The following is a 21,705-nucleotide window of genomic DNA, read 5'->3' on the forward strand; positions in this document are numbered from 1 at the left end:
CGCCTTCTAGCTTCTCGGAAAAATAACAATTTTTTAATCACTAGATAAATTAATTCGTATTATTTTTTATTTTTTTAACAATGGCTTGTTGTTTTATTATTATAATATTGTAATGATAAAAAAATTAATTTATTTTAATAATATCGATAATTTTAATTAAAATAAAAGTAAATGTGCAAAACTATATTTAAAAAGTAGATACACATATTTGATTCAACATCAATCTCCTATCATACAAAAACTTGAAAAAAGTTTTTATATCTATGTGAGAAAATGTTTTTATTTTTTTAAAAATAGAAACAGTATATAAAACCATAAAATTTAAATATATTATTAAAGATTCATCTAACTAATATAATTTTATAGTGTAATCATAAATTTAGTTTAAATTATTTAATTTTACAGTATGTTAATTAAATAAGATAGTAGTTGTTTTCTCATAAAAAACCCTTCGGGATGCGAGGGTTAATTGTAGTTTCCTTTTAAAATTGCCGACCTACACTTTCATACATCCCGCCGCCGCCAAGCGAGTCTCCTCTCCTCCTCCACTCTCTTCACCCAAACCCTCTCTCTGTTTTCAAGTTTCCGCAAATCGAACACAAGGTATTTTGATTTGAAACCCTAAACTTAACCTCAAGATTCCTTTCTGTTCTCTTCTTCTGCATCACTCTGCTGTGTTTTTTTTTCTGTTTAATTTGTTGATTTTTTTTTTCTGAAAGAGTATGGGATTGGAATTGCCGAAATACCCAGAGATGGAGGAAGACAACGTTCTCAATTTCACTGATTCTGAAATAGTTTCTCATGTCAAGAATGCCCTCACATCCGTACTATCCGTAAGCCCACAAACAAACCCCTCTTTCTACTTATATCTTGTGTTCTTTAACTCAACTGTTCTTATCTTTTCAGGGTGATAGCAACAGTTATGATCAGCTTGTTGGGGTCATGCACCATTCCAAGTATCTTGCTCCTGATGAAGTCGCCTTACTCGAGGTCTCTTTCTCTTTATTCCTTAAATACATACTATCCTTTTTGAGGGGTATAAAAGCTTAATTCTTTATTCTCACTTACGAATTATATGCATCATAGACTACTTTGAAGGCTCTAGCCGGGGCAGTATCCTCTATAGACATTACTCATCATGATTCTCTCCTTTCTGCTGTAAGTTATCTTTTTCGTCGTACCCTTTTTTTGGTTTGTTCACAGTTCACCCCTATTTACTTGTTCCTTGGCAATTCGTACAGATTTTTAGTATGAGCATGTGGAACTATGGGCCTCATGTTGCAGATGCTTTAACCGAACTCATAGTGTCCCTCGTATGTGCTACTACTTCCCTGCCTTTTTTATATAAGTTCATGTCTTTACCTTTTCTTATAAAGTATATTCCATTTATTGCAGGCCATTTCGAATGGGAAGTATCTTGATTTATGTCTTCGCATGCTTGTCAGCAATTTCACCCCACCACCTTATTTCTTGGATAAACTAAAACTGCCACGCAGTCTCGAGAGGAAGGGCCAAGTTCTTTCTCGGGTACACTTGGCTTTCAAAAAGATAACTGATTATGTCCCTCTTGCTCCCTTGAGATTATTGACTGTAGTTCTGCAAGGAATGCCAACAATTTATCACAAGGACCGAGTAAGTTGAATTTTCTCAGTAGGGAATTTTGATGTCCTTTTATCATCAATTTTTTTCTGTTCTGGTTGGAGTATATACCATCTTTAAAAGTCAATGTTGTTATGCTTTGTGCTTATTCAATCAATTCTAGTCCCCACATGGATGACAATGTAAGACACCATTGATCTTCTGCTAGATGTCTGTTTGATTTGGTTTTAGTGAAGTTCTTCAATGCAATTTCCTGAACAATTATATCATGCTTCTGTTGCTTTTGTGCCTGCAACTGCCTGTTTTTATTATTGAAACTTGTTAAGAACATTGAATCTGAAGCTTATCCACTTTTTCTGTAGGCGGTTGTGATATATGTGGAGAACATGTTAAAATTAGAGAGTGGTGAAATTGGAGAACTCGTTGGAAGCACAATGCTTATGGCTGTGGTGGACCGGCTGATAGAACTAGATGTAAGTGAATTGAATTTTCCTTGGAAAAAAAAATTGCTGGCTTTGTGTGCCGATGAGTTTATTGGAGTTTCATATAGGTGGAGATAGGATGGGATGCCATTTTGCAAGATGATTTCAGCAAAGGCATATTTGAGATGGAGCTTGAAGATATGGATGACATTGAGGAAAATGATGAGCCTGATGTTGGAGAGGTATAGTCAACATGTTTCTGGTTCTTAATCTGCACCTTGTACCTTAATATAGTTCTAAAACTCTAGTAACCAGTTTATGATGTAAAAATGATGGAGCTCATTTTGCAGTTTCGGTTAAGCCGTAAGAGTCTGGCTGGAAACAGCATTGCTGAACTGCTAGATAACCTACTGGTTTTAACTTTTGAACATTTTGAATCTTGTGAAAGGGAAGGCCGCTTAGCTAAGGTATTTTTTGAAGTTAATCTTTCCATCTCCTCTTCATGCTGCATCCTTTTATCTGGCCCATCCTTAAGTTCGCTTAATTGCTGCATAGGTATTTGAAACACTTCTCCAGTCGTTTCAGATAACAGTTCTGAGTGCCTACAAGTCAAAATTTGCTCAGGTAATACTTAGTTTATTGAGATTTCCGTTCCTAATTCTTGGTGAGCATCTAAGTAATATTTGTTTTGTTTTGTTTTTTTATTTTTCTTAATACAAGCAACAAGATCTGTATGACTTGCAAGTAATTTAGCTTTGTCTTTACCCTAATGTTGCAGTTTGTTATATTCTATGCTTGCGCATTAGATCCTGAAAACTGTGGTATGAGATTTGCCACAATGCTGGTAGAATTATTTGTCAAATACTCACAGCCCCAACCAACCAGGTAAATTTTTATTATCTGAAAGCTTTAATGAATATTAGACGTCTTTTGTAGGCATATATTCCTTGAGTTTTAAGTACATTTAAAATTCCAATCATGTATTTACTAATCTTCTTTTTCCTTCTATGTCCTTTTACCCTCTCCTGTGTGAATCAGTGCCTCCTGCACTATTTATATGGGGTTGAGCAGTTGGGATCTCATTCTAGCACACTTTGAAATACAGAGTAGCAACATGAACAACACATTATGTGGCATGGTTTTGTAGTCTTTTAAGACATGCTCCAACATGTTGCCATTTGTAATCTCTAACAAAATAAAAAGGGGATGTTAAATTATTCTGCCGGTTTCTAAGCTAAATATTTTTAACTTGTCTGTTCATTTCCTGCCCAAGAATTTTATGTGTCCTTGCGCAAGGAAAGTTTTGATTTTTCGGTGAATGCTTTGAAAGCCTGTACATACTACCAAGAAATTAAGGCCTATTTTATGTGTCTCTTGATCAACTGGAAAGCCTATAATGTTACCTTTAAAACAATGCCTATTATACTGGTCTCTCGAACAACTGGAAATCGATGGAACACTTTCATCTTGTTGCCTCAAAAATAGAGGCCTTTTCCCATATATGTTTTCTTTTCCTTGATCAGCAGTCTAATTCTTAGTTTGAAACTTAACAAAACTAAATATCCTCTTCACTCTGACGTGTCTCCCTGAATTTTTTTCTGCTCTGGATTGAATGTAGGATTTAAACTACTTAAACTTGAAACTGTCAATCAAAATCCTGAATAGAGGCAAAAAAACATGAATGGGACAAATAATCTCTTATGCTAATTAGTTTTTTTTTATGCAGGATGAGTGCTGTAGCTTATCTTGCTAGCTACTTATCTCGAGCGAAGTTTCTGTCTGCCTCTTTTATTTGTAGCATGCTAAAAAGGTTCTACATTATAGCCTTTTGAGATTCATCTTATTCAACCAACTTCTAGCACTGTTCTGGCAAACATAGATAGTCTGAATGAAAATGGAATCTTCATTGCTAACGTTTTGCATCTTAATTTTGTGAAACTTAGGTTGGTGGATTGGTGTTTGGAATACTCTGAAACCCATGATGGTGATATAAATCCAAATGCTCATCGAGTTTTCTATTCTGGGTGCCAGGTTGGTGTTCAAACTCTTGAAGGCTTATACTTTATTTGAAACAACAGATGCTAAAATGTGTTGGTCATTACTCCGTTGTTAGGAAAGCTGAAGCTATTACTATCTGTTGCAGGCAATTATGTATGTTCTCTGCTTTCGAATGAAAGCTTTTGTGAATGTTCCGCGTATGAAGTTACAACTTCTCATGCCACTGGAACAAGTCTTGAAGCATAAATTGAATCCTTTGAAGGTAAGGAATAGTGTTTTTTAATCATGAGCAGGTTAGAATCCATCTCAAATATTGGTTAATTTTTTGAGTCTAATACCAATAGATTATCATGCATAGGTATGCCTTCCATCTGTAGTGGAGGAGTTTCTCCGACAGGCGAAAGCAGCATCTCTCTTCACTGTGAGTGAAACATTCATTTTTGATGGGCTGCTAGAGTCAGAACTTTCAAGGGCATTTGGCGGCCTCGAAAGGCTCGACACATTTTTCCCCTTCGACCCGTGCTTGCTGAAAAGAAGTGACAGGTTTGCATTCTTCCATTTGTGAATGGTTTAGGGCACATAATTGTTTGTTATAATCTTGCCTTCTTCCTGCATTGCTTGACCAAGTGCTACTTTTTTTTTTTGTGATGTTTTTCTCACTTCCGAAAAATGAAGTTTCATCCGACCTATGTTTGTGTTCTGGTCAATGGTAAAACCAACATACGATGATGCTGACGCTGACGATGACGAAGGCAGCAGTGATGATGAGTTGGTTCAGGATCATGAGAATGAAAATGAGGATATGATGAATGGTATCGATATGGATGAATTTGATGGTCAATTGCAGAAAATGTCGATAACGCCTAAGAGTACCTCGAGTCATAAGTTTGGGGGTCGATATCAAGAACAAGCAAGAATGCCTAGTAGAATTAGGCCCTCTACAAGCCCAGAGTCATTATGATTGGAAGGGCGATGAAGAGATGGATGAATGTATGTAGTAATGCATGTCCATTTTGCTTGCAGAATCAAATACAAGAGAAATTGATATTAATGTGTGGGAGAAGAAGATTAGCCGACATTTCATGCAGAAGTTGGAGCATATGGATGAAGGTATTATTTACTGTGATTGTAAAAATTAAGTTAAAATCTGTTTTATTATTTTTCTTTTTTTTTGTAGTAGTTTTCTATGCCCGTGCAATTAATTAATTATCATCTCTTTCAAACCTCCATCACAACTGACATTAGCTTTTCATTCTTCCCTGCTATTTAGCACAGACAAAATGTTGTAACATATTTACCCAAATTTCTACATTTTGAGCTGGTTTCGTATGCATGCCATTTACGCTACTTTTATATTTTATAGGCTTAATATTTGCTTAAACTATTCTTTAGAAAATATTTTTGTGTTCATATTTTTTTTTTGTTAGTTATACTATTAGGTGACTACTGTTATATATATATATATATTAAAAAATTTAATAATTAAAATATTTTTTTTTAAAAAAGAAAGAAAGTTAAAAATACTTAATTTATTTATAAAAAATCTAAATTTCTAGTGAAATTATTAAAAAAAACTCCAAAAAATCTCTCATTTTAACTCTACTACCAATTATTGCCATCGTCAAAAAAAATTACTCACTTGATGCTGTCAACTAATATATCGTCATCCAAATCCTTAATATCTAAACTCCTAATCTTTTAAAATTTTGTTCCCCAGGATGGAATGGTGGAGGAAAAGCAAGAATTGTATGGTAATGGTGGTGTGGCTTATGGACGTTGGGGATCGATCGGAATCGATGAAGAATGGCGATGTGGTGGCTTAAAATCCAATAAACCATTGAATGTTTTTCCTTGGAAAACAGTGATAGATTACGATGAAAGGCTAATGGGAGTTTGATTAGGGGTCGACGTCGAAGCTGACGACAATGGGGGAGAAGGGGGAGAGGGAGGACGGTGGAGAGAGGAGAGTGGGAGGGGGGAGCACGCGTTGTTTGGATTTTTTTAAAATAAAAAATATTATTATTATTATTTTTAAATAAATTCTTAAAATTATCAGAACGTGACACGTATCACTTAACAGAAATTTTTAACGACGGTTAACGTCCGAACACCTAAAAGTGTAACGTAAAAAACTCTAAACACCTAACTTTAATGAAAAATTCTTTATACACTAGAACACTTTTCAAACATAGTTTAAACACTTATTTTTATATTAAGCATATTTTATATAGTTTATCCTCGTTATTCAATTTTGAGAAATAATTTTTATATTTATATTGTTTACAATTTATCATATTAGTTCACATTATATTTTGTGAGTTGGAAATATAAATTAAAATAAATATTTTATTTGGTAAATGTTATGTGAATATTAACACTTCGATATTTGTGACATTTGCTGGGTAATATTGTTAATCTTAAGGCTAATCTTTAAGTTAAACTGACGAGATTATAATGTACTATCTGTTTTAAAATTTTCTGAACTATTGATAATATCACATACATTATAGATGTAGTTATTCAAACTTTGACCTTTTAGAATTGAACTCACAACTTTTAATAAGAATAATATTTTTTTGATTACTGAAACGGGATAAAGTGATATATATATATATATAAAAGGAATAATGGAAAAAAGTATTAACGATGACCTTTGGAAAAAGAAATCTTCCTCGATCAATATATCATCCAGTAAAATGAAAAGAAGAAGAAGAAGATAATTTGAAACCTTATTTGTCATTGACAGTAAATTATTTGCCACTAAATAGAAAATGATAAATGAAAGTAATACAATCTTGGGTTATACATAAGGTGCCCATTTTCGTTATAATTTTTTTTATAACAAATACTGAAATTTAAATCTATGGAATAGTTTCAAAGATTATGATTGGAGTACCAGCTGAAGTGGTACCATTATCATGATACAGTAAACAAAATTGCAGTCTTTAGAACGATACCCATATTTGCAGCAGGAAACCTGCTGTTTTTGGATCTTGGGGTTGGTTCCAATGAACTGAACCCCTCTCTGCAAAATAACAACAATATGTTTTAGCCACTTCTTCCTGGTCAATTCAAGTAGGCGTTTGGGTCTGAAAACTAGAGTTCTGTTATGGTTAAGAGAATTACATGAAACTGATGACATACATATATGCCTCATAATACCTCTACTCTGCCGTAAGAAAGGTGATCTCAATCTCTTGAAGTGATCTTCCTTTAGTTTCCATCACGTTTCTTTTCACAAAAATCACCGCCACCGAACAGAAGGTGGCGAAAATAGTATCCAGGACTAACGGTCCGATCTGTTCCAGTAACCGCAAAAAAAAAAAAAAAAACAGACCGACTAGGAAACTTATCACCTGTTAAAATCAGACCCAACCCAGAGCTTAGAATAATTTAAGAAATAGAATCCCATTGTCTAGCAATAGCTTCCGGTAAGAGTTATAACTGGTTTACCCAATGGACAGTCAAGCAAACTGACATTGCCTTGGCTCTTATCCGACCGGGAAACATTTCCGATAGGAGGAGACTAGGGACTGGTCCTGCACCAGCAGCAAAGGCCAACACAAACCTGCATTGTCACATCATCAAGTTTGTTTTAATTGAATGCCACGCCATTACTAAATACATGTTTCCTTTGAATAGCCTTCAAGTTATTCCCAAACAAGGTCTATGGAACCCAAAGATGCGTTTTAGATTCAATCAGATGTCCATTATCTCATTATGTATGAAGAGGAAATTTAATATATCTCAAGTGACACTAAGAATCAAGGGTTTAAGAAACATTTTGATCATCCAACAGAGAGATAAACTTTATTGCTGCTCGAGACTAAGGAGCGAGCTGAAGCAGCCTGAAGACCCATTGTCACTGCCTGAAACATAAAAGTACATACCATAGATCAAGTAAAGTGTCAGCCTTATACTACAAATCATACAAATTGTTAAGTTCAAGTCTAAGGCGAAAATTGGAACAATGGAAAATTAAAAGGGTAGAGAAGTAGAAAGATGAAAGTAATTTTCTTTCCATTCTTTGCTTGGTAGAGTTGAAAAATGAGTGCAAATAAAAAAAAAACCTTTTGAAATGTTCATAAATTTGAACCAACTTATATATCTCACATTTTCTCTCCTCTTTTCCTTTAAAGTTGGAATGATTTGTTTTTATACACAATGATGGAAAATGATTATCCCTCTCATTTTTTCTTTCCAATGAAGCACGCTCAAAATTTATTTTCTTTCCACTTTTTCACTCCCTCCTTCCATCCCTTCCAGTCAACCAAGCAAAGCCTAACAGTCAGAAAATATGTTACTATAGCATCAAAGCAATCTGAAAATACATTAGATGGAAAGTATGTACCACAATATCATGACAATCAGAAATATATATATCCTCTAGGTATCTCATGATTGCCTCTATACTTTTGGGCTTTGTAGTTCATGTCTAACAATCAGAAATAGATCCATCCTCTAGGAATATCATATGACTGCCTCTATATTTTTGGATTTGTAGTACTTAGCTTCTCACAAGACAATGGCAACAGCAAACTGCATTAGATAATAACGGTTGTTTTAATGTATAAGATAATGCTGCAGAACAGTAACTACGCACTCCTAATTGTTAAAAAGGACGCATATTTTAAGGTCCAACAATATCCAAATAGTTTGTATGGTTTCTCATAGAGGATCACACCATTAGATGCCAAATTACACAAACTGTAGACAGCTACAACACAATCATATTAGAAACTTCATATCATATATATGCTGCTGCTAGCATGAACAAACAATTAAACCAGTAAAACTTTTGTTCCGTGCCATGCCTGAGAAACTTGCAATGAGAAGTACCTTCCTTCCCAGGTTATCCATCACAAGCAATGCAGCAAATGATCCTGAATAGATATACAAGTACCAAAACTAAAGAAATACTCCACCATGATGCACAAGTTGATTACATGGTAATGTAGCCATATATACCTATCAAATTGTTAAACCCCACACATATGTTACACCACCATTCTTAAAGACGGTAGAGGAGAAAAAATAGCATTTATACAAGAAAGCTGTTGTAAACCAAACAAAGTCGACCCAATGAAAATAACTGCAAATGGAGAAGTTAAAAAAGTAGCCATTTAGAAACAAAAGTATAGGATTCGATGACTTAAAAATCTTAAAGAAAATGATCAGTATGTTGACCTTTACGATGATGGCCATAAAGTAGCTCTGACAACTTGACTGTTTCTGCCTCATCCCCTCTGTCTGACTTTGACAAATCAACAATTGCACCCTTGACATATGGTCCACCGAAAAGTTTCTCAAATGCTGCTTCAGCATCAGCAGCTCTTCCTTTCTGAATAATAAAGCCTATAAGAGTCTATTGAGAAAAATCTACTTGAAGCAAAACAAAGAGAAAAGATATAGAACTGCTCTAGTCCCTTTTTTTGTTTTTGCTTAATAGATAAAAAGGAAACAAGCATATATAGGAAAAGAAAAAGGTGAAATTCACCCTCGCTAAGAAGAGGTGATATAACAATATAGTGTATTACTTTCAGCCTCAAAAGAGTGTTTAAAACAATATATCCATTGTCCAATCTCAAAACCTAGAACACATGTAGATATTTATGAGATCTTAACTATCTTATACATATTTAAATCCATCCTCTAAAATCGAAGTTTTGCTCAGTTCAATTTTTTTACAAAGATGCTCAACTCCCAAACAATCATATATTCAGATCCCTTTATCTAACTGCAATTGAAATAACATAGTATTTAAAGTGATGGTGCAAATGCAAAATACATAAAAATCTAACTTATGACCTCTAAAGATCCTCCAATAGCAGGAAAACTTTTAGAAAATTTGAATATACTCAAACACATGCTCGTATGAGAAACTCACATATGATTCTAAATGAACATTGAAGCTAACTGCTCACAGTTTCAAGGAATATAACAATACAAAATGTGAATATAATTTGCAGTTTCTTTTTCTTTTTCACAACTTTAATAACATTTGCATCTCTTTACATGGATTTAAATTTTTATTAGGACAAGATTACACTAGACTGATGTTGAAGAAGTAATGAGGAAATGTAAAGTTATTCATTACTGAATATGAAAGGAGAGAAAATTACCTTGAAAAGCCAATGGGGACTCTCTGGAGAAAACTCAATAGAAAGGGCAAGTAAAGCAGGAGGAACAGCAGATACCCAGAAACATATTCGCCACCTGTTCACATCAAGTTAAGAAATATGTAATCAATCTGATTCAACAAAGCACAACCAAAGTTGCTAAAATATGAACTCCCTTTGAAAAAGAGAATGTGACACTAAGCTAATCATCTTGTGGTGTCGGTTGGCTGTGTGGTTGTAAAAAATTACTCCAAACAACCATAAACAAAAGATAAAAATAACCTTTATATGATTATAATTTTCAAAGCTACTACTAACTCAAAGCATTTCTTACCAACCCTCAGTTTCCTTAGAAGGGGATCCAATCAATAGAGCACCCATCTAAGAGGAGGAATTTTTATCTAAGAGGATTATAATTTTTATCTAATAGTAGTAGTTTTTTTTTTACTTTTATTGAGTATCTAAGAGAGGATTTTTTTTTACTTTTATCGAGTATAAAATCCACTGATATACACACCGTAAATCAAAATAGAACGACGTAGGAAAATTATCTACAAATATAAATCACATATCCAAATCCATTCTGAATGTCCAAAACAAAGAAAATCAACTAGATAACAAGTGCCATTTTGATTATTAAAAATTGATTTGAAAATTTTCTTACTAGTCTGGGGTAATTATAAAGTCTGTTATGAACCTTCTTAATCTATTGACAAATAAAGATGGAAACGGGTCGGGATGGGTCGGATTTTTGGTCAATCTGACCCAACCTGAAAAATATATATCCTCCACCCGAATCCAACCCAACCCAAAAAATATATATATCCACCACCTGACCCAACTTGACCCAAAAATATATATCCTCAATCCGACCCGAATTTCATAATATAATTTCGATTTGACCTGACATAAAATAAGGACTTAATTAAAAAATAATAGAGATGGGGTACTATAGTATTAATCATAATTTATTTGAAGAAATTACATTACTATCTTTGGATTGGATCAAAAGGTTTTCACTCTTCAACTGAATCCGACTGGAACCCGAATTTTTTATATTCCTTTTAAGTAATTGGTTGTAAATTCGCTAGGTAACACTCCCCCCTTCCTCTTCTAGAGCTCCCCTCCTCCTCTCATCTAGATGATAGCTATGAAGTCCTACATTTACGGTATTTATTTAGTGATGGTGATTGAATGAGAATTAAGGGATAATCTGTTCCATATGGAGGATTGTCACCATTGCTTTCATCTGCTTTTGTATTTCTCAAACAGAATATGAAAACACAGTATATAATATATTGCATTTGACAATTAAAGAATGCTTGAATATGTAGACAATTTATATATGCCGGAATCTTGAAAACTCGAAAGGGATAGCATTTCTCTTTGTTTTAATAATCAGGGTCAGGGTGTGTGACATTAAAGGGACATGAATTTCGGAAACAAAATCCATAAAAAAAGGAAAAAGAATGATATTTTTCTGTAGCTAAGCAAACCACAAAACCTTTCTTGATTTAAAGATGATGCTTTGGAATTTCATGATCCACCACCCTCTATCTATCTCTCTCTAACTTCTTCCAGTTTTTTTTCTCTCTTCTATTCCATCAATGGCGTGATGTTGGAGTTTTGGTTCCACTCAAGCTATCAAGATAAGAAATCTTCTTGCTTATCAGCATGTTTAGCTTTTGCACGTTCTTCGGATCCGGTGCCTCTGCTACTTCTTCAATCTCATTTTGATCTGTACCCCATGTAAGTAAATCCGACAGCGTCATCCCGTTAGTGCACTCCGATTCGTCTCTCGGATTCGCAGCCTGGTTCTCCTTCGATTCAGGCGGACCTTGTGCCAGGAAATCGACTTGGATGACATCTTCGATTCGGGATAATACCGTGTGTGCCAAGCTTTCCAGTATTCTTGAATAGCTCTCTAGGACGGCCTGTCCTACATCCTGCAATGCCAAACACACACTGCCAATTCAATGCCTATGGAAGATACCTATAAAAACGATAAGAAACTCCCGATGTTCCGTTCGGAATGTCTGTCTACTTGACGAACAAGTTACCTTGTTGTACTCGATTTTGCTGATGTCTAGTGAAGATTGAGGCAGTCCTGGGAACCTATGTTTGATAAGGTGTAAAATGATCTCAACTCTTTCTTCAAACAGTTCTCTTTTCTCAATGCTAACACCAGAGCCCCATGATTTACTATCCTTTTGGTGCATTTTCCTCTTCCAAATCACAATGGATGCCTCGATCCGATTCTTGAGGTCTAAGATCTTGTGATCCGATGAGAGGTCCATACTGGCGAGAAATTGATCCGGATCGAAGAATTCAACTGTGATGCTCCTATAGATTGAATCACCTAGACTAGCTCTCCCATTCTAACAAACCATCACCAAAAAAATAACGGAGGTGAGAATCTAATCGGTATGAACCCGACGTTCGTGTTTTGTTACTTTTACCTTGGGGAGGGATTCAATGTAGCTGTCAGGGATGTCCATCTCTGACAGGAGTTGAGCATTGATGGCCATTGCAGCTTTAAGAACCTGAGTGACACATTCCTTTTGAACCTGCAGATTTTTCCTTGCCGCTTCCGACAAACCGCCGGGAGGAACTTTAACAGTAGGCAGCCACCATTTATCGTCTTTTCTCTTTCGTTCAGAGTCTGGGGCATCTTTCGAGAGGTAATAGAATTCATTTTGGTCCTTGAAGGCATCCAGACAATCCTGCACACCAGTGTTAACTTCTCATCAGACCATCCAATCTTCAAATGGAACACAACATATAGAGTTAAAATCTATGCCCTTACAATAAGCATTCTATCAAGTGTCTTGAGGGCAGGAATGTTCATAAGCAGATCTTTACGTTGCTTTGTGACCATTATCTGAACAAGAAAAAACAAGATCACCAAGAGAATTACAGCTCGTAATTACATGTCCGAATTTCGAAGGTGAAGAGATACCTCCATGTCGGAACCATCCTTATTCTTTTGGTAAGAAGGAACTAATTCAACAACATGATCAGTTATAGACAATAGCCAGTCCATTTCTTTTCTCCACCTTGCTTTCCTCTCAGGCGACATCGGCTCCAACCGTGATTGTTCACCAAAAACAGATGCTGAAATGAATTATGAACACAAATTCGACAACCCTTTCCATCGTCGGTGTATAATACGAACGTACGATATATTTCTGATACGAATGTCGAAAATAAGGGAAGTTGGGAAGTACCAGCAAGGTTTGTAATGGCATTTGAGAGTGCTAAAGCTGATGAAACTCCTGTCCCTCCACCAGACATGTCCTCCCCCAGGAGTAATTTAGCAAACTTTTCCTTCATCTGCTCCATATCTGAATCAAACATCGTACCAAAATTGTACAAAGATCGAGTAACTTAACAATAAAAACATGCTTGCTTAATATAGATCCGTAACATACCATGATTTTCATTTACATGAATCATATAAAAAATGTGAAAGAATTAGGTATAACAGTAAAATTAGCTTCAACTTTTGTATAAATAATCACTTTGCCTCTTTTTTTTTTAGAATATTTTAGCTCTAAGTGTTTTAATTTTTTTTGTCAAAATAGATGTTATTAGATGAAAACTGTTAGTTGACTAACAATCAACATACGTGATATTTTTATATGTATTCAATTATTAATATGACATGTGTCACTGATGATGTAATGTGTGATACATCACCAAAATAATAATATAACATGTGTCACGTCATAAAAAAATAATGATATGTCATATATAACGTCAATCTAAGTGATGACATGATATGTGTCGCATCATTCAAATTAATGACGTAATATATATTACGTACAATTGAACACATAACAACAACATGCCGTGTAAAAAAGTTAAAGCGTTAAAAAAAGTACGTATGTATGAAGTAATGAAACTTGCCGTGTAATAACTGTTGTTCTCTGGCTCGGAATGCAGCGACAACCTCCTCAAAGGCATCAGGGTCACCTGCAAGAGCCGCCTCTTCAAGCTTAGTAGTACCAACGCTGAGACTCTTGGCATGTCTGTCTTTGTTGTCCTTAGCACCCTTCAAATTAGGCTTCTTACTGTCTTCTTCTTGTTCTTGTTCAACAGCTCGAACCATTGTCCAACCTCTGCTAAACAAGAACGAAGAACAATCAAACTGGAAGTTTGGATGTAATAAATTTATTGGATAGCAAAGGAAGTGGGGTTGTTTGAAATGAAATGTTGGAGGTGGGGAGGGGGGGATTTTAGTGACTCTGGGTTTTCCATTAATGGTTGAAACTGCATGTTTTTCTCAGAATTTAGATTATTTCTAGATGTTGAAATGGTTTTTTTAGGCTCATTTTCAGGGGAAGGGTTAAAGTTCTAGCTTAAAACAAGGGATGATTTGAGGATTAATAGCATTATACTTCCTATTCTTCATGCCCTAAACTTGCCTATAATATTAACCACCCTTACCTCCCACGTGGATGCTTTTGATTACTTCAATATTTATATTTTTATCTATTTGGTTTTTTTTTAAATTAAATTGACATGATTAAAAAATTGTGATTATATCGCTAAATTTTAATAGAGCTAATGAAATGATTCATCTACACTTACAAGATACATTGAATTTTATCCCTTATTTTTTTTTTCTTTTAGATTCCCTTAACCGTTACGATCGTTTTAATATTTAAAGAATATTTTTTCATTCTATAAATATGATGAATATAATTTTTTTTAAAATATAAGGAGACCCCTTCAATAAATAATAAGGAATGACAATTAGTTAAATTATTGAAAAAATTAGAAAAGTATTATTATTTTAAATATTAAAAACAATTTTTGATAAAGTTGTTAGTATATCCTGGCGACTTATTTTTTCACTTTTAGACTTTTTACTTTTTAGTATTAAATTAAAAGAAAGTTAAAATTATAAAAATAAAAATGAATTCTTTAAATTAATTATATATTAAATGAAGAAATAAGCTTAAAGAATGCATTTAAGTTACGTCGAAAATTAGATTAATAATGTATTAACGTGCTTGAAACTCATAATAGAATTTTGGGTATTTCTATTTTTTTAGAAGAAGTAATTGTTAAAACACATACAATGGTTTTCCATTTTCTCTCTTTGAAAGTGTTTTGTTTGTGGGCATGATGAGACAAGCACATAGTGGGACAATGTGCATATCATTTTTAATAATCCTTTATTAGCTTTTGCTTTATCTATACTTCATGAGAAGTTACGTCCCGGTGATCTTAATATACGATTAAAAAATATAATATCGAAAATGTTATTATTTTTTTAATATTTATGGTAAAAAAATTATCTAAAATATTTTTTTTACTTAAAACATTAATATCTTTTAACAGTTTCGGTAAAATGCCTAATTTTAATATTTTCGATAGAAAAAATAATGTTTTAGGTAATGTTTTACCGGATATATTAACAAACCTAGTAAAGAGTCCAATAATAATATTTCTGGTAGAAAAAAAATAATATTTTAGATAATTTTTTACCGAAATTATTAAAATATAATAATATTTCCGATAACACATTTTCTTAACCATATATTAGGATGCACTTTCCCAAACTATATGTGTGCTGATTGACAATAAAAAAAGGATGGTGCTGATCTTTTCTGCAATTTATCATATGGACTGTTATTTTATTGGTGCTGATAGTTGACGTTTTATAATGCTTGCAGTTGCAGATTGGATAAAGAAGGTTGCATTATTTTTTTTCATAGACAAACCCCTAGTTTTCTTAAAAATAAAAAAATTTAAAATTGCAATGAGATTTACAAATATAATCGTAATCGTAAACTAAATTATAATTAATATATTTTTTAATAACCATTAACACAAAAATTATCTACTTAAATTATATTGTGACCAAAGAAAGAGAATGTTAAAAAAAACTATATCAAAATGTTCGAATAAAATAAAGATACGAACAAATTTGACCGTATCAACAAACGGACCACAAAAGGGGTGAAACTATTGAAAGCTCACCGACAAAACACACATCATAGTGAAGTAACGTGAGAAAATTATCCACAAACGTAAAATGCGTATCCAAATCCATCTAAGGGTCCAAAGCAAGGAAGATCAACATGCTAATAAATAAACTTTATCTGGATCAGTAATGATGATGTCAAATCTAGCCTTAAGAGAAAAGATAAACAAAAACAACGGTCAAACGATGAAAACTATTAAAAGGTAAAAATAAACGTACTAAAAAGGTAGAGATAAACATGTCACAAACACATAATTATTATTATTAAAAAAAAGACAACTAACGATCGACAATCAACATTAAAATCAAAGAATTATATATTAGTTTTGTCTGATGCTAAAGAATTATTTATTACTTTTGTCTTGACAAATAGCTTGATGGTTTCATATCGGGGTTGTTAATAATTTGGCAATTACAGTAACCTAGCTAATTCAGTATTTTTCCCAATCTAATTTATCAAATTCATTGGTTTGTTTGCTTTCTTTTATATATTTAGAAAATAAAGTTGATGAAAGTTGGGTTAATTCATGAGATTATGAATTCTAATGATGGGTTTAGGGAGCCATATAAAACTCCATCTTTTTATTCCAAAAATTGGTCCTTTTAGTTTGACTCAAAATCTTGATCTTTTCGATTCAATTCTAATTGATTCTGAGGCATAATTTTATAAATTCGACTCGATACAAAAATTTAAATTCGGGCCGAGTTATAAAATATAACTCAAATAATTTAACATTTTTTAATAACAAGTGGATTGATTTTCAAATTTTAATCAAAATTTTCAACTTTATATGGTATATTTATATCACATATGAAAATAATGAAGAAATATATATGTATTTATATGATCATTTAAAATTGTTTAAATTAAAATCAAATGATATCATAATATTATAAATATTTACAGTTAAATTTAAACATAAACTCAAACAACTCTAATTTTATAAACTTGACTTTACTCGATTTTTTTTAAATCAAGATAAGATTCGTCCATTCGAATAACTTAGATTTTTTAATTCAACTCAACTCTACTCAATTGAATGTTCTCCTTAACTCATATACCAAACAAAAAATCTAAAATAAATACTTTTGGGGCAAATAAAAGAATACAAAATTCAACGTCTTAGTTAAACTTGATACCAAACCATATAATCTCAATATATACGGTAAATTGTGTGAATAGTTCCTTTTGTTATTGGTTTAATCGACTTTGGTTGTTGATTTAAAAATTAAGGGTATATGATCCTAATGTTATCGATCCAGTCCCTAACTTCATTAGTTTGTTTGAGTTTAATCTCTCAACCATTAACTATAGTTAATTCTTTAACGGAAGTATGACGTGGAATTTAAAAAAAAAATCCACATTCTTCTTCATCTTCAATAGTGAGTAAAAAATTGTAGTTCACAAACCAATCGTCCACAACCAAAATCCACAAACTCTAGAGAGACTAAACTCAACACTGCCTTCCATCCCTTACCCAATATTTCTTCTATATTATTCTTCCTTCTTCCAAGTTTCTAAATCTCCTTGTCTTCCTCTCGCTATGTTTTCAATGCTCTTTACTTTTTCTTTTGTATAGCAGACCTTTTTTTGTTCTCTTCCATTGTTAATTTTCTTTCTCTTTGTTTTGTTGGTGAAAACAATAGAATAGAGATGTAGCAGTATCACTGTCATTGATAAAGAAGATATCATGGTCGTTAATATCATATTGGATTGCTCTAAATCCGAGTCACACCGTTGCTTTGCCTTCACTTGGGGTTCCAAGGGGAAGATATTTATTTCTTCGAAATCAAGGTTCGTCATCGTCGCATCTTTGTCCACCGCCCATTCTCATCAACACCAAAAAAAGATTGTTGCTGAGGTGGCTTGTATGTACGATCTGACCATGACAGTGAACTTTTGTCTTTTGTTGTGGGTGGATATATATATATACAATGGGAATAGAGGGAGGAAGTTGATGTTATAAGAGCATGAAAATAATGAGTGTTGTGGGTGGAGTTTTATTATTAATGGAGTAGGTTGTTAATGGAATAACAAAAGCGATTCATTGAGCTCTTACACGTTACGAACATGAAGGTTTTTCAATCCCGAGTCAGCAACAATTGGCGGTAAGGGTGTTGAAGAGAATGGACGGTGGGGACTGAAGAAGAGATGGGTTGACGTTGAACACTTTTTGAAAGAAGAAAACTTGCATAATGATGAGTTGAGAGTAACTCGACGAGATTTTCCAAGTTTTGGAGGTTCAGAGATTTGAAGGTCCCATGAAGTAGCAACGAAAAAGACGTGCTCGTCTTCTTAAACCATCCTCTTCTTCTTCGTCGTTGGTAAAACGGCGTTGCCTTCAACTCATGAAAAACTTTACGTTAAAAACTGAGCTCAAAGGAAAGGACTAAACGGCGGTCATATTTGTCTTATAAGTAGGCTGGTTTTTTCACTAATGTTAGTGCTCAAAGTGGCCATATTTTATGGTTAATGTTGAGTTATGAGTTGACAAGCTAACTGAAGTTAACATACTGTTAGTTTGAAGAAAAGGAGGCTAAAGAAGAACATGAATTTTTAAAAAAAAATTAATTGTCACTCAATACTTTTGTTGAGGGATTAACGAGAGTTAATGGTGGAGACAATGTGTCCTTAATTTTTAAATTGATGACTAAAATCAATCAGACTGAAAACAATGAGGACTATTTGCACAGTTTACCCCTATATATATATATATAGTACGACATTTGTTTCGTTTTTTAATGGCTCGGCCCAGTCCAATTAAATAAATGCTCAACCTGCAAGAAGCGTATATCATACGCTCCTCTGTCCCTGCCTTCTCTTTGGAAATTTTCATATTTAGCTACCAAAAACACACATTTTACTAAAAATTTCCCAAAATGGACCCGCCCTCTTCTTCTAAAACCCCCGACGACGAGTGGGAGCTCTGCAACGACGACGGCTTCATCTACAAACGCAAGAAGCGCCGCCTCGATCTTACCGAACCAGTACCGGTGACGGCGGATCCCCAGGAAGAGGAGACACGAAGGAGAGAGTGGAAGAGGAAAAACCTTCTCAGAGTGAAGGAAAAGTACAAGAAAGAGATCGAGGAGTGGGAGATTTTGTCGGAGACTTTGAAGGCAATGCAAGATAAGGCTTTAGGGTTTCGAATCCAACAGCAAGAAAGAATGAGATCAAGAGGGACAGAAGGAACGGCGGCGTCTTCAGTGTCGGAGAAGAAGGATAATGCTTCTGGCTCTTTGGTCGAGGAGCTTCTTTCGCAGGTAATTTTACTGCTTTTGTACTTTCCTTTTAATTTTAGGGTTACTTATTCGTTGCCAAATTCCATTCTGTCTATAGCAAAATCAAATTAAGCATCGAGATGTATATAACTATTGGGATTTAGGGTATCTGCCCCTAGTTTTTGAGACCATGTTGAAATGCAGGTAGAATCACAAGAAATGATAATCCGTGACGTATCCAATTTGTGTGACGTAGCCGAAGCAATGTGCAATGCGCAAGAGGAGCGATTTAAACAAACTTATTTTGATCTTCCAATTTGGGCATCGCCCCATGACCTAATGGCATCACTCTGTGACGAGTAAGTATGTTCTTGGTGATTGATTACAAGGCACAAAATAGAACATTCATGATGTAATTAATGTATACCTGTTAGATGGTAAATGATAGTGCTCTAGAAAAGCTTCATTGTGACTATGTTTTACTCGAATTTAGGTGGGAGTGTCTGATATAAGTATGGGTTTTGAGTATCATCATTTTGTTAAGTTCTCTTCATGCCTACTCCGAACTGAATTAGTTGAAGCGATTCAGCATTGTAATATGGTGTTGTGTAAAATTCTGCAAATGTGATTTAAATTTTCTTGGTTTAGAAATAGTTGTAGTCTGGGATTTAAATTGTTGTCTGATATTAGAATAGCAGCTACTATATAGTGGTGGTAAAAGTGCCGTCCGAAATTGTTGTTACACAACCATGATACTTGCAATGATCGTTCTGCAATTGTAATAAAGGTAACTGAAAATAAAATTGCAACTGCAATTTAAATCCTGGGTTGTAGTTTCAGTTAATAAGAGACCATTTGACATGGTGGAAATATGATGTATTTGCTCTAGATCAGGATAACATTACTGTTACGGTAAATGCAAGAGCTTGGTCAAACTATATGGTTTTGATGAATTTGTTTATTTACTTATATTATATATCAGTTTGCTCAATTAGTTCATATTGTTATCTGAATAATGACATGGATTTTTCTTAAAAGTATTATTTCCAACACAAAAAGGTTTTAACATGATGAGATGGGATGGGCGTTTTTTTAAAAGAAATTAAAAAGGTTAATAGTGTGAATTATTTGAATTAACTTATAATATTATAAAACATATCACCAAGTTGCATCCCAATTTTTGAAAAATATGTTTGCATACTAATTTATTCAAAATGCCAATTATTTATTGGAGCCTAAATGAGTTGACTTCAACGAATATGGTTGAAATTATAACTCTGATAATGACTCATCAAGTATTGAATGAAATTATCTAACAGCGAAAGGGAAGACAATCGACCAGCTAGCACGTGGACATAGAAAATGTACTTTTAAATTGGGTGTTTTACCTATGAGATCTACAATCATGTTTGATTTCTTTCATCTGGGTATTTGCCTTTTTCCAGTTTCAAGATAGATTTAGGTTCGTCTCTTAAAGTTGTTCTTGGTATCGTGCTAGGAATGCTCCCGTATGCAATAATTTAAAGTTGGTAATATTAGTTTATTTTGCAATCATCATCTTATTTTAACCCAAGAGAAAGTGTGGTTTGATTTATATTTTCGACTAATTATTTATTTTTTATCTAAATTTTTGTGTAATTTCACGTTCGTCTTCAAACATAGATCCTCTTACGATAGGAGTGAGATCTGCGAAGAACTGTATGGTAATGGTATATTAGGCAAGTTCTAAATCTAGAACATAAGAAGGCCTTGAATTCTTGTATATTTTATGTTTACTACTGACACAATATATTAAAAGGAAAAAAAACCTAGGACATGGGTGAGTTGACAACTGAGTTAGGAGATGGAGACATACACTTTTACATGAACAAATGTAATATTTTATGTTAAGAGGAAAAATTTTAAATTTTTAGGAAAGAACAATTTTAAAATATTCTAAGAGACAAAAATATATAATAAAGGGAAAATATCTAAAATATATGATAATTTGAAATTGGTGCTAAGGCCGGTAGGAGCAAATGTCTTCAAATCCCATATACTTCTTTCTTTGAATCCTTGTGATCATCTTTGCTATGCCTAACCCACCTGTCGTTTTCAATTGGATTTTATTGCAAGTATTTCAATATCTGAAATGGAAAAAGAATGAAATAATTGCCTAATGAAATGGCACTCCCAAAGATCATCCCAGCAAGAATAAAGATGATTGTGGATGGTCTGCCTAGTATTTTGATGACTTTCCCCACCACATGTTGCCCAACAAAAGCAGCAATTGTGGCCACACCAGCAAGGTAAGCAACTGCAGTCAATGTGTATGTATTTATATCTCTACCACATTTTAAAACCAAATCAT

The 21,705-nt window shown here is 33.7% G+C and overlaps 4 protein-coding genes and 1 pseudogene across 4 annotated transcripts; 3 read left to right on the forward strand and 2 right to left on the reverse strand.

Moving 5' to 3' along the window:
• The first annotated feature begins 499 nt into the window (after window positions 1–499).
• Window positions 500–5,379, forward strand: LOC120119637 (RNA polymerase I-specific transcription initiation factor RRN3-like). Its single transcript, XM_039139444.1, has 16 exons — window positions 500–603; window positions 720–833; window positions 907–990; window positions 1,087–1,158; window positions 1,242–1,313; window positions 1,396–1,632; window positions 1,962–2,072; window positions 2,150–2,263; window positions 2,372–2,488; window positions 2,577–2,645; window positions 2,800–2,906; window positions 3,748–3,831; window positions 3,965–4,052; window positions 4,165–4,281; window positions 4,378–4,562; window positions 4,695–5,379. The coding sequence occupies exons 2-16, from the start codon at window positions 723–725 to the stop codon at window positions 4,978–4,980; spliced, it is 1,854 nt and encodes a 617-aa protein (XP_038995375.1). The 5' UTR covers window positions 500–603; window positions 720–722; the 3' UTR covers window positions 4,981–5,379.
• LOC120119638 lies at window positions 4,992–5,916 on the forward strand. Its single transcript, XM_039139446.1, has 2 exons — window positions 4,992–5,129; window positions 5,737–5,916. Exons 1-2 carry the CDS (start codon window positions 4,992–4,994, stop codon window positions 5,914–5,916), a joined length of 318 nt encoding a protein of 105 aa, XP_038995377.1.
• Window positions 5,917–8,813: 2,897 nt separating this feature from the next.
• Window positions 8,814–10,519, reverse strand: LOC120119830 (annotated as a pseudogene).
• A 1,149-nt stretch (window positions 10,520–11,668) lies between these two features.
• On the reverse strand, window positions 11,669–14,264 carry LOC120119827 (rop guanine nucleotide exchange factor 12-like). The gene is made up of 7 exons (XM_039139630.1): window positions 14,048–14,264; window positions 13,366–13,482; window positions 13,098–13,252; window positions 12,945–13,019; window positions 12,598–12,861; window positions 12,199–12,516; window positions 11,669–12,084 (listed from the first exon to the last, which is right to left on the reverse strand). The coding sequence occupies exons 1-7, from the start codon at window positions 14,247–14,249 to the stop codon at window positions 11,743–11,745; spliced, it is 1,473 nt and encodes a 490-aa protein (XP_038995561.1). The 5' UTR covers window positions 14,250–14,264; the 3' UTR covers window positions 11,669–11,742.
• Window positions 13,481–19,930, forward strand: LOC120119829. The gene is made up of 4 exons (XM_039139631.1): window positions 13,481–13,496; window positions 16,639–16,641; window positions 18,992–19,397; window positions 19,560–19,930. The coding sequence occupies exons 3-4, from the start codon at window positions 19,014–19,016 to the stop codon at window positions 19,716–19,718; spliced, it is 543 nt and encodes a 180-aa protein (XP_038995562.1). The 5' UTR covers window positions 13,481–13,496; window positions 16,639–16,641; window positions 18,992–19,013; the 3' UTR covers window positions 19,719–19,930.
• Window positions 19,931–21,705: the final 1,775 nt, after the last annotated feature.

The sequence above is a fragment of the Hibiscus syriacus genome, unplaced genomic scaffold, assembly GCF_006381635.1.
Source record: "Hibiscus syriacus cultivar Baekdansim isolate YM2019G1 unplaced genomic scaffold, ASM638163v2 tig00110332_pilon, whole genome shotgun sequence".
NCBI classification, from domain to species: domain Eukaryota; kingdom Viridiplantae; phylum Streptophyta; class Magnoliopsida; order Malvales; family Malvaceae; genus Hibiscus; species Hibiscus syriacus.